General features: G+C 35.7%; 1 protein-coding gene across 1 annotated transcript in view; it reads right to left on the bottom strand.

The window, feature by feature from the left end:
• The window catches only part of LRP1B (LDL receptor related protein 1B), a 473299-nt gene that overhangs the window by 46018 nt on the left and 414063 nt on the right, over nucleotides 1-13218 (bottom strand). Inside the window, exons 71-81 of the mRNA XM_058839737.1 lie at nucleotides 12993-13122; nucleotides 11884-11990; nucleotides 11430-11562; nucleotides 8104-8226; nucleotides 7439-7561; nucleotides 7043-7180; nucleotides 6390-6524; nucleotides 5656-5775; nucleotides 4252-4493; nucleotides 362-585; nucleotides 5-111 (exon numbers count right to left, since the gene is read on the bottom strand). Coding sequence (XP_058695720.1) covers nucleotides 5-111; nucleotides 362-585; nucleotides 4252-4493; nucleotides 5656-5775; nucleotides 6390-6524; nucleotides 7043-7180; nucleotides 7439-7561; nucleotides 8104-8226; nucleotides 11430-11562; nucleotides 11884-11990; nucleotides 12993-13122 — 1582 coding nt within the window. The remainder of the gene's footprint in view (nucleotides 1-4; nucleotides 112-361; nucleotides 586-4251; nucleotides 4494-5655; nucleotides 5776-6389; nucleotides 6525-7042; nucleotides 7181-7438; nucleotides 7562-8103; nucleotides 8227-11429; nucleotides 11563-11883; nucleotides 11991-12992; nucleotides 13123-13218) is intronic.

Here is a 13218-nt window from a genome sequence, read left to right as displayed (position 1 = left end):
TTACCTGTAGGCCTTTGCAGGTTCTTTTGAACCAGTATCCTTCTCAGAGTACCATCCATAGATGATTCCTCTATGTGAGAACGATCCCCAATAACTGTCCAGTACATCATCCTGAAAGTATTGAACACAAAAATTAAGCTGAATGCCTACACAGAGCCTCAAGACACTTCACCCCTGCTCAATTGTTGCGAGCCTTTCAACATTCCTGGCAGAGCAGAGGTCTTGGCTGACACTCAGGTAAGCTGAACATGAAATTAAATAAACAACTTGGAAAAGTGCAGACAACTGCAAAGATAATTTTCTTTCCCTTGCCCCATTTTTTTTGACTTACTAAATCAGGGTGATGCTGAAGGATACATACCCTTTTTTAGGATTTACAGCGATTGCGTATGGCTCTCCTGCAATGCTGGTGAGGAGCCTGGTGCAGTTGGGTCCCTTCAGCTGTCCCACATTGATGGAGTACCTCAGGCTGGTCCAGTGAGTCGTGTAGTAGCTGAACCAGTGCATTCGGGAATGATCAGTCCAGTAAATATTCCCAGCCACCCAGTCCACAGCAATGCCCCTGGGCCTTTTGAACTCTGGACACTGAAAAGAGCAGATGTTGCAGTCAGATTGGTGGAAATGGAGTTTCACAGCAGATGCACAGCCACGGATTTGTGTCATTTTTTCAGAAGCACTGCATTGGAAAGAGGTAAACAGCAGCTGCAGGAGCTCAGCTCTGAGGGATCTCCTGACACCTCTATTCCATGCAGAAGAACAAGTCAATGCTTCAAACCTGTTTCCTCAAGTTTAAGGCTACCCAGGTTAGGGAAAAGTCACTTTGGCATCAACTACTTGAGCTATTGATACTGAAGCAGATAAGTGTTATGGACTGTAATTTGAAACTGAAGGAAAAGGAAGTTTTAAGATTATAACAGCTATTTTATTCCATGCAGAACCACAGCATGGTGTTCCTTCCCAAAGCCCTCAGTGAAAGCAATGTGAGCCCATCCTCAGGAGTGACTGCCAAGGGTAGAGAAAATCACTGCATTTAAAAAACTGCATAAAATTACCTCTGTATTCATGAATATTCATCTTCACACATAAAAGAGGCTTGACTGATTATGACATCAAATTTATCAACTGCGGGATCTCCATAATCTTTTTCCTAATCTTTAAGGCTTAGCTCTAAAAGTTGGTCCTAAGGATGGGAGTTCATATTGCAAATAGGAGATCTATATGAACAAGTTTCTCTAAAATTTACTGGCATTCCTGAAGAAATGAGTGTCACCTGTAAAATAGGATTACCCAACTCTTTCCAACAGGAATGCAGTGTATCATAAAAACCTTTAGACCAATATGAGCTAATTACACATACAAACGTTTGCATACTTAGTTATAACTACATCAAGTTAAATTATGAACAAAACCCAGATACTCCTTAAAAAATGAAGCAACAAAATGCTACAAAGCCACATAACTGAAAACCAGGAAAGAAAATCCTAAAATAACTTGTTTTTCCTCAAGTGTCAGAGTTCCCTAATACCACAAGACATTTGTAGACTACTGTCATCATAAAATAAAGGTCATTTCATTCTCTAGGTGAAATAATAGGACCACAAGGGTGAATTTAGAGAGTTCATTGCTTGTAAACTTTTAATTCTGCAAAGATGTCATAGAAGGTGTATTTTATAGATATATAGAACCTTACTTTTCTATTTAGAGGAATAAAAAAGCAGCAAAATCAATCACTGCATTTACAAAACAATATTTCTTTAAAAACAGGGTCACATCACAGTTGATTTTTAAATAAAGTATTTTATCATAATTCTTTGGTATGCGATGATGCACACTTTGACTGCCTGAACTCGACTGGGATGAAATCCTCTTCTGCATCTGTCAATAAACTCTGAAGAGTTGATATTTACTATTTCCTTTAATGCTTGAATTTGAACCAGTCTTAAATGCCTTTTCACAGAAAATCAGGAGAGCTACTTAAAGCTATTCTCTGAGGAATGCTCTTGATATGCTAATTCCATGGAGCAATTTTGGTTGAGATGGATTTTTGCATTAATGTAATTACCTGAAAATGCAGGTGACTTTGTTCAAGTTTACTGTCCTGATTTACATATCAAAGTCTAGATATAAAAGTTATAATGTAACCTTTGAAAACTTACCCATTAAAAAAAAAACGGGTTAAAATTCAGGAATTCTCAAGCTTTTTAAAACCAAATTTCTGTGACAATATTAAAGCAGCACTATAAAACCAATTAACCTATTGATCAGCTGCAAAAAAGGCAAAAATATTTGAATATTAATGAGATAATGCTGGAAAAATAGCTGAATAGTTAAGCACAATGTGAAGCAAATGTTTCACAAATACAAATGGGAAGTGTCCAAGATATATTCAAATACAGTCTGTGCATTTTCCACATTCAGATTTGTAAAAAAGCTTTGTCTGGCTTGGATCAAACATTGTCACAAGGACCTACCTGCACTGAAGAGACAGGGGAACATGGGGTATAAAGAAAAACATCATTTTTTTCAATATCTTCGAATAAAAAAGGAAGTGAATAAAAGGTATTCTCAGATAACAGTGAAAAAGGATATGAAAATGAAAAAAATATTCCAGTACGTTAGGAAAATAGTAATTCTAAGACTATTTTATCCCTATTAGTTTAAACAGGGGGACAATGACAAATCAGCTGTGAAAATTTCAATCCCTGGGCTATGAAGATGTCTGAAGGAAGTTTATGCTCAATTTTATGGACCTCTAAGAAAGCGTTCGATCCATTAGAGAGCCTGTGGGTCAGCAAACTGCTCTTGCTGCAGAATGCATCTGCAGATTGCCCCCCAAAAGGAAAGAAAATAAATAAATACCTTCTCAACACTAACTTCACAAGGCTTTGTACATTCATTATTTTCCAATGAATAACTCAACAGAGACCTTTTTGTCAGGAGTTTTTTAGCAGATATATACACCACATTTAAAAGAGAAAAGCTCCAAAGTGGAATTACTCCACACCTTCAATACAGGTATCGTTCTGCAAAACTCCAGTGGCAGAGCTGACCTACTAGAGATCCTGGGCATTATTTGTCAGATCTACTTTCCATACACCCTGAACAAAATCTAGACACTTCTGCTGGCCAGGTGGAAGTGCTGGTTTTCAGCCAGCCTTATAAAGGCACCACAACGGCCTCCAGGTATTTCCAGGGTCCATTGGTGCCTACACCCTGAGGCTTTTTGACCTGCTGGTGTCAAAGGTCAGGAATGTCATTCATTTGGAGAGGAAATACTTTGAGATGGAATGTACTCAGAAGTGGTTTCAGATGTGTATGAATTATAGATGAAAGACTGGGCTACTGTTGCTACTCCTGTTTATTCTGTAAAAGCAGCCATGTGACAGGAGGTCATCGCTGTTACCTCTCCTAAGTTTAAGGAAACATGAAACAGCCAGACAGGGTTTTTTTTTTCAAACTGGCCAAGGAAAAACAAAAAAAAAACTCTACTCTGCTATCAAATTCAATAAAGACTAAAAAACCCATAATCTGAATTTACAGCATTATAGAAACACCAATGTAAAGACCACATTGTTATCTTCAGTTCAGCAATACCACTTCCTAGGGAATTTTGTAGAAATATTTTAGGCAAAATGACTAACAACCTGCATTTATTTTATTTTCAAGCTAAGACCATTTGAAATTACCCAAGCTTATGAAAATCCACATTTCTGTTGCAAAGTCCAAACTTATATTTATGCTTATTCAAAGTAAGATACTATGCAGTTCAATAAAAATGGGAATAAATACTAATTGTTCTGATGTTTAACTATATGTCATAACTTTACCAATATTATTGTTTTTATGATCACTGTAGAAATTAAGCTTATGTTTAGCCTTATCTCCATTTTCTGTCTTCCAAAGATTTAAAATTCATGGATTTCTTCTTCTATAAATTATATTCTTCCCTTTTCTCTATTGAAATAAAAACATCTTGATGGTATACAGACTTCCCAAACTTCAAATATAGTGATTACTTCTTTGTAGGAAAGTTTTTTAAATCTTACAATTGTGTTGTCTTGGAGACTCTACCAAATCTGTCCGAGTCTTAAACAGAAAGGTGTTAGTAGCCATATATATCACTGAAATAAAATAATTCTCAGGTAGACATTTTAATTTACTGAATCACCCCATGCTATTGTAGAAGAATCAGAACAGAAAAATAAATAGAATGGAATTTGTGTGATTTAATCTTTGATTTTGATCACTTACTATCAAGCCACTGTTACTCTGCCTTCTCTCTCTCTCGTGAAGTTTTCTGTAGAAAATCCCTCCTGGATTAAACTGAGTGCTCCAAACAATCATATCCCCTTGAAAATATGCATCCATTCCAGTTATCCTTGAATTGTGTTCAATATGTGATATGTGCTGATGAGCATCACTGTAGTTGAATGGATATGCAAAACCCAGGATGTCAGTGTCATTAGCAACATAGAGAACTTGATCTTCAGAGCCTAGGGATTATTATAATGAAACAAAAATAAGGTAAATGTCAACTAATGCAAAATCAGTGTGTTTAACTCAAGTAGCTTTTTGGCGTTCAGCTGATATAATTTCTGATAAAATTATTTTCTGATTGTTGAAGACTGCAGAAACACCTACACTCTGGGAAATAAATGCAACTCTTGATATTCTGATATCAACATATCAATCTCAGAGCTCTCCACAGTGAGACACCCAGGACTATATTTTAAGGAGTATGTAATATAAGAATTTGAACATTTTTAAGCAGTATATAAAAATACAGGGTATTCTGCATTCAGCCCATATGAATCCCATGTATTTATTTATATGTATGCTGTCTTTAGACGGTCCTAAATGTGTATATTTCAGGAACACAGAGCTGTCAATAAACAGGTTTTTAAATTGCTCAATTGGAAATTAGAAGTGGAATGATTTTATCTTTAGTGAAGGCAGTGAAGTTTTGAAATTGACTGCAACAGAACCTGTGTCTTACATCTCCTCATTTTAGATAGCCAGATACCATCTTGATCCAGATGTTGTAAAGAATATTATTCATAAGAAAATATTCTCTGATATCAATTCATTGAGTTTTGAGAAAGTTTGAAATCTGCTTGATAATTTAGAATGTATTTGGATTATTTTTATTTCCCCATTCATATCACATTTATCCATAGAGTATCAATTTAAAATGTCTGTCCAACACACTTCCTCCTTATGAGTATGAAATATCAAACATTGTTTGTCCCTTCCTCCTGATAAATGCAAGAACAAAGAAGAATTTGGTTAAAGCAAATATCAGTGAGGGAAAGATGGAAGCATGAACTGTGTCACAATGGAAATTAAGCTTGTGGACAACATTTTCAGAGTCAGGAAAATGATTCCCAGATTTTTAAATTATAAACCATCAGAATTCTGTCTGTGTTCCTATAATAACAAACTATTATCTTCCATTAGTAATCCTGTTTGTTCCCATGTCATAATCTGATTTCTTTAGTAACAGGCAATGATGCCAAATCCTGAGAGAGTCCATGTTGTGTGTGAAATACTAATGAATCATTAATATGATCTTCCCATGGCAAATTTGCTTCAAAAAATATGGACAATCTATATAACAAATGACAGTATGGTCTATTTTGATTTATACATCCTTACCTTTTGCTATACAACTGTTATTTCTCTCCTTATAATTTTTCTCACACACACATCTGTAAGAGCCCTTTAAATTATGGCAGTGTTGGGAGCAGGCACCAAATATCATGCACTCATTGATATCTAGGAAGAAAAAAAATTGCAATTTATTTGCACTTAGTTTAATACACTATTATTTAACATGTCCATACAGTCATGCAACAAAGGGAATCCTACATGATTTATACAATCATGAACAAAGGGAACTCATAAACATTTTCCTGCTGACCAGTATGGCATCATACATATTAAAACTGCATTTCCTAAGGAATTTCACTTTCTGTTTACTTTGATTTCAATTTTGTATTATGCATCTTCATTATTTTAAGTATCTCAAAATATTCTCATATGCCAGCCTTAACACCAATGTTAAATAATCTACTAGACCTTAAAAAATACATTTACTCCTTAAATTATTTAATAACCTGGCTTGAACCTTTTTACATTCACAATTAATGTTAAATCTTTGAGAACCTCTCAAGACAAAATGTATGAATCTACATTTTGTAAATCCTTTCTGGTTTTTTTTTAATTTATTTTTTATTTCTTAATCCCATAGTTATCAAACAGCTTTTACACTGTGGAAAAAAAACCAACAAAAACAAACATGATATGTATCTCCTTCTCCAGCACAGAAAATTGACTACAGAATTGACTTTTAATACTTTACAACAAGGGAGGATGGAAAATATCTTTACCTTCGCATTGTCTATTCCTCCTGTTTCTCTGAAATCCAGGTTTACACTGACACAAAAGGGATGATTTTGTTTGATTACAGAATGCATCATCTCCACAAGGATTCACATTATCTTCACATGTATATTCAGCAACACCTAAACAGAAACAAAATGTCTAAAAAATCCCTGATAGATTTGTTTAAAGTGTTAAAAATGAGACCTAAAGTAACAACAACAAATAAAGAATTCATCTTTCCATTTAAAGAGGATCAGGAAATTTTTTAACAAAAAAATGACATTACAGCATTTATCTACATCTACATAATTTAATGTATATTTTTTTAGGCAATGACAGTATTTAACTGAGATACATTTTCCAAAAAAGATTTAACGCTAAAATTTTTATTGTTGCAATTATGAAACAAAATACAATCAACTTGTATCTAAATTTTTGTGAAGAACTTGTAACTACACCAAGGATCCTCTACAACTTGAATTGCTGTACAATTTGCCTTTCTCATGTGGTACAGAATTCCATCCATTTTCAACCAAAAGAAAGAACTACATTAAACTGAGTTCTGTACTGTTCAATAGGTCTTGCACAGATGAATGTCTGGGTTAATTGTTTCTTTTCTGCTACAATCAAGAAAACAGATCTTGCCAGCCCCACTCACTTATTTTGCAGTCTTGCTCATCTGAGCCGTCTCCGCAGTCATCAAACCAATCGCACTGCAGCTCCATGGGAATGCATTTCTTGTCATTGCAAGCAAACTCATCTTTTTTACACGGTCTGGCTTTGTATGTGATTTTATCTACATAATTACAGGTTAATAGGAGAAAAATAAATCAGTATTTAAGAGTCTCTGATTATTTTAGACACATACAAATAGGAATGACCACGAAGCATCAAGAAACTGGAAATTATTTCAAGCTTAATTTCTTTCAGTTTCAAATACTGATCTGCTAACCTCCAGTTAAGCTTTACTGAAGGACAAGCAGATGTGTGTAACAAAGTTTGCCTTGAAGGTGTTTTCTCTGATCTGAATGCCTTGAAAGGTAATATCACCTACCACAGTGATCTTCATCCGAGTTATCACCACAGTCATCGACCTCATTGCAAATCTGCTCAGGCCGCAGACAAACCCTGTTGTTTCTACATCTGTACGGCCTCGTTGGAGGGCAGGGAAACTTTACTGCACAGCAAAGAAAAGAATCAGCTTGTACCCAGCTGTTAATCCTTTTTTAAGAGCACATCAAAGCCAGATACTTTGGCTGCACACAGATTTATTTATATATATATATATATATATATACACACACAACTGTATACTTTGGATACAGGTGGCAATATAAGTTCTTCATTGAGAGGTTTTTTTTGTGATAAGGATGATTTATAGCTTTTTTTTTTTTTTTTTGGGAACCAGTAAATATGGCAGAAGAAAGGCAATAGAAGTAGGAAGTGTAATGATGCTCAATATTACATCATACAAGTTACTTTTTGCTCCCCCTGTGGGTTTCCTACAGAGAAGCTTCATTATTTCTCAAGAAATAGCAAATACCAAATATCTGAAATTACATGGAAAGCAATAACAAAAGAAAACTATATCCCATAATTCAAGCTTATCTTCTAAAAGCAGAACAAAATTTGAGACACACATGCCTTTATATATTTGTGTGTCTTAAATGCCATTCTTGCTTTATTATACAAAAAACTCTGAAAAATATAATGCCATACCACACATTTCAGCAACTTCATCAGAGTTATCTCCACAGTCATCCTCACCATCACAAACCCAAAAATGTAGTTTGCAGAGGGAATTGTTGCACAAAAATTCATCAGCTCTACATATATTTCCCCCTGGGAAGATGAAAAGACGACAGAAAAAAAAAAAGGCAGGAAAACAAAAAGACAAAAGAATGTCAGCTTTTATAAAACCACTACAACCACTTATCACATACTATTTGCAGAGTAACACAGGTAGCATAACTGAATTTACAGATCTCAAAGGAACAGGTTGGAGAGGCAGAGGAATACTCCTTCAAAAATCTCTTCCTTGAGCAATCACTTGTTGTTCCTGACTGAACACAGCTACCAAACGAGTGACCAGCTGGGCACATTCCGTTTGCATTTAGCCAGGAGATGTTTAAACTCCGTCTGTGACTCTCTTTGGTGATGGAGACTCTCTGCAAAGGCCTGGCTGGCACATCAGTAATTTGGGCTATCAGAGAATAAAATAAACAGAAATAGGGCCAAATATGTGAAAAGCCACTTCAGGTTTATTTCTGATGAATGTCTGATCCACTGCTTATTCCTACTCCACTCTGTGAGTCACATGTCAGAGAAAAAGTGATTGCAGCCCATCAGCCATGAGGCAGCACCTTTTGCTTCTCCTGAGGAGCAACAGCCTTGGCCAGGCTTGGAGAATCCCCAGCACTTCGAAATGCTGTATCTAGGAAAGGTCCAGCACAGAACAGATAAAATTAAGCGACCTCTGACAGGATCTTCCTGTCTGTAACTTTTGAAATGCCTCATCAGGATATTTATTGAACACAGAAAGCTGAAGGAATAAAATCTTCCATGTACCCTCAGGATGTATTGAACTCAGAATCATCTAACAAAAGGGAACATAGGGTGAGGAAAAATGTTTTAGGGCAGAGTGCTCTCCAGCTTTAAAAATTGTTTCAAGGTGGATTCAGTTTTAATGTGTGTTGCGGTAGGAAAAAATTTGTTTCCCAGTTATGACTAAATTTTAACACTACCAATCAACAAAGTTATGGAAAGATCTTGCAATTAATTTCCTATAAAACACATTTTTTGTGTAAGTGGATTTTCAGTTTCCTGAGAGGGGTGAAGTATAAAAGAAATAAAGCTGTATGCCTGCAGGGAAGGAAACAAAGAAATTTTATATGATAATGCCAAAACTCTCACTGTGGCTTACCTCAATGCATTACACCCACTCTAAGAGCCAGATCAGGCTTCAGTGTCTTTTTACTTGTTCATTCAGTGGCCTGTTCACACCTCATTAAAATCAACAGAAGGCTTTCTTTTGCTATAAAGGTTAAGAATGGCTGAACCTTTTTCCCCCCAAAAAACTAATTTCCATGAAATGCCCATTGCATAAAAGGACGTTGAACTCTCACAGTCTGCTACCAGGTATAATTCACTCCCATGGCAAATATAACTTATGAACGTTAACAGAAATATCCTGCATAATTATCCAAGGAAAATATATAAAATTCAAGTACTCTTCATGATGAAAGGCATGAATCCAAATAATAGTGTGTGTAATCACAATATAACCATCATTCTAGTTGTTTAATAAGATTGAAGAGAGTTATTTTTGTAAACATGCACAGTGGGCCACAGATAAATATTATGGATATTATTTTAGAATGCCATAGAATAAAACTCCATTTGTGTTTGCTGTATTTCCAAAGATGAAAAAATTAGTTATCTGTGAGATAAACTGGCATTTGATTCATGTGATTGCTGTGCCTGTCATAATTCCTTTATAAAATAGATTTCTGCAACAGAATCATAATTGTGACATAAATACAAAGTATGATAGCAATAACCAACTAGGAATAGGTTTCTTATTGTATTATAAGCAATTTGCAGTTCACAGAGGCTCCATTACGTTACCCAAAGAATAATGTGGGCATCAGATAAAATAAGTGTGTTACTATTTACTTACACTTCATTGGGTTTTAAAGAGATACAGTCAAGATATTTTAAAAACAGTTTTAAAATGGACTGGATAGTTGGATTCTTTTGTTTTATCACTTATTTATTTTTTTATTTTTTACTTTGTTTTCTGTTTTCTTGCACCTAAACATCTCTGTAATATTCTTCACATTTTATGAATTTTCTGGTCTCTCCTTCAAACTTAATCATCCCCACATTATGTCTTTTTTTTTTTCCTTTTTCCTTTAGTCTTAAGTATTGTGTAGCAGACTTAAAGAAAGAATATTTTACTGTATTTGCCTCATAGCTGATTATTATTATTAACTGTAAATCATTATGCTTTGAATTTATGCACAGAACACGTGACTGTAGATGGGATAGAGCTGCCCACTTTAAAGAAAAAGAAAGAAGAAAAACCCAGGAAAAAACCCAAGAAGATGTCAACTAAAATTATTCTTTAGTAAAAACAACTTCTTTAATTTGACTTAGAGGAGGGGCTGGTGAGGAATGTGAAGCTCAAGGTCAGCCTGGACTTCAGTGACCACAGAATGGGGGAGTTCAAGACTCTTAGGGCTGCAGGGAGGGTGCAGAGCAGCTCCCTACACTTTGGCTTCTCCAGGATCTGCTTGGGAAAACCCTGGAGGGAAGAGGAGCCCGGGAGAGCCTGGTTGGTGTCCAAGCATCACCTCATCCATGCCCAGGAGTGATCCATCCCAACAAAGAGGAAGTAAAGATGTACCAGAAGGACTCTGGGGATGAGCAAGTTGCTCCTGGACAAACACAAAAAAGAAGGGGAAGCAACGGCACAGGTTGCCCAGAGAAGCTCTGGATGCCCATCCCTGGAAGTGTCCAAGGCCAGGTTGGACAGGGCTTGGAGCAATCTGGGACAGTGGAACATGTCCCTGCCCATGGCAGAGGGTTGGAACTGGGTAAATTTTAAGGTGTCTTCTAATCCAAAGTGGTCTATGATTCTCTGAAAGGAACAGAAACCCTGGCTCTTAAGATGACTTATTTAGCAAGTGTTCATTATATTGCACAGCTGTGTAATTTATTGTGCATGACTTTGTAATTTATTGTGGCCTATAAAAGTTAAAATTAACCAGATTTACTGCTGATTTCCTTGATGAAAAAGAATATGCTTCCAGTAACAACATGACCTTTTCATCACTGGGGAGGGAAACAGAAAGGAGAAACAAGTCATAAACAACCTAAGTTTTGCTTATTCCTGCAAATCACTTGTTGAGCTGCTGTACTTTGTCAGAAGAGGTCACAGAACTTTCCTTTTTCCACTCATGATGGCAAGGGCACCACTTACTTGCAATGTGTGTGTTTACAAAAAGACAAAAATAAAACTTTTTTAGAGAAGTGTCTCTTGCCTTGGTCACAGTTTTCTTCATCACTGCCATCCACACAGTCATGGATCCCATCACAAAGCCATCGCACAGGGATACAGTAGGCCTTGTTTTTGCACCGAAATTGATCTTCTTTACATTCTGTTACACAATCCATCTGTGTGAACACAAACATGAGCTGTGGATTAATGAATGAGAGCAACAACAACTTGTCTACGCTGCCAGGGGTGAGCAGTCCCTGATGGAAACAAACCCAGAGCCGTGCTTGGGGCTTGACTTGGAGAAAACCAATTTCTGCACTCCAAAACCTGTCCCCAGAGCACAGAAACATTCAACCATGGGGCTAAGTTACCATCTGACAGTACTCAAAGGATGCAAGAAAACCCTATTTACCCTTTCAATTATTTCAACACCTAAAAAATAACCAAAAAAAATCCCATCAGGAGAAGAACCAAATCACCAGAAATGTGTCAGGTACCTCATCAGATCCATCTGCACAGTCCAAGTCCCCGTTGCATTTCAAAGATGCGGAAATGCATCCTCCGCTTGCACACACGTACTCACTTGAAGAGCAGGTTGGAGATGCTGGTTACAAACACATATTTTAGCATGAAGAAAAAGACAATTAATGAATAAATTGATTTTTTATTGAAGTTTTCTTCTGGTTAATCTAGTGAGCAAGCTTGTGTCTAAGCACTTTTGTAAGCTACAATAAAATATTTGAAAAATCTGAATTCTGGAATCCTAAATGAATTGTATAATAATAGTGAAAAGGTATTTGTGTTTTTCCACTTAGAAATTTAATTTTGTTTTCTCCTTATGCTTGGTAATGAAGGCAACTACACACATGCATATATTCATAGAATGAGTATATTTAAAAAATTGCATTCCTTAAAATGGGCTTAGAATTTAGGTAAATGTAGCTAATTTATAATTGAATAAGCTAAATTTTTAGGAAACCATCTTTTTGGAAAGTATACATTATTACATTTAAAATACATAAATATTTAGCAGGACATTTTAATATGAAGGTGGATATTTTTTGTTGTGCTGTAAATCAGGAGACTTTTGTCATACAAGCCTATGTAATTTATCAGTTATATCTAACTTGCAAAAAAAATTAGGAAAATTCCTGCAAAAATAAGCAACTGTATTTTCCAAGAAATCAAAAATAAAAAAAAAAATAACAACAATAATTAGTAGACAAAATCTTTGCATAAGGACTATTAAACTTTGAATAAATATCATAAAGCAAAATATTTCAGGACCCACCAAGATTTACCGACGTTTTCAAAACAGAATTTTATATGCTGAGTATTAATTATCAAATTATAATTCAAAATAATTAAATTAAATTCCTATGCCCCAACAAGGTTCACACTGCAGAGTTGTACATAAGTAGAGTTTTCAAAACACCAGTAGGAGGGCACAATGATGCAAACCCAAAATGTGAAGTATTTCAGATTCTTTTACGCTTTCTCGCTACTACTAGTGACCAAGAAATCTTGATTTGATGATTTATATTCTTCCTTCACTCTGATTTATTCCTGGCTTCATTTTATATTTCAGCATTATTTAAAACAATACCTGGTTCACAATTTTTCTCATCATCCCCAAGTTTGCAGTCCTCGTGGCCGTCACATTTCCATTTTGCGGAGATGCACTGGCCATTGGAGCACTGGAACTGGTCCCGAGAACAGCCTGTTTCACAAAACCTCTGGTACAAAGGAAACAACCAATAAACAAGATCAAGGGTTTAATAGAAATGCTGGTAAATATGCAGCTGGTGACAAGTTACAGCCCATAATTTTAC

Source organism: Poecile atricapillus, chromosome 5 (assembly GCF_030490865.1).
Source record: "Poecile atricapillus isolate bPoeAtr1 chromosome 5, bPoeAtr1.hap1, whole genome shotgun sequence".
NCBI classification, from domain to species: Eukaryota; Metazoa; Chordata; class Aves; order Passeriformes; family Paridae; genus Poecile; species Poecile atricapillus.
Note: the sequence above shows the minus strand (reverse complement) of the source record. Positions and strands in the feature narration are given on the sequence as shown.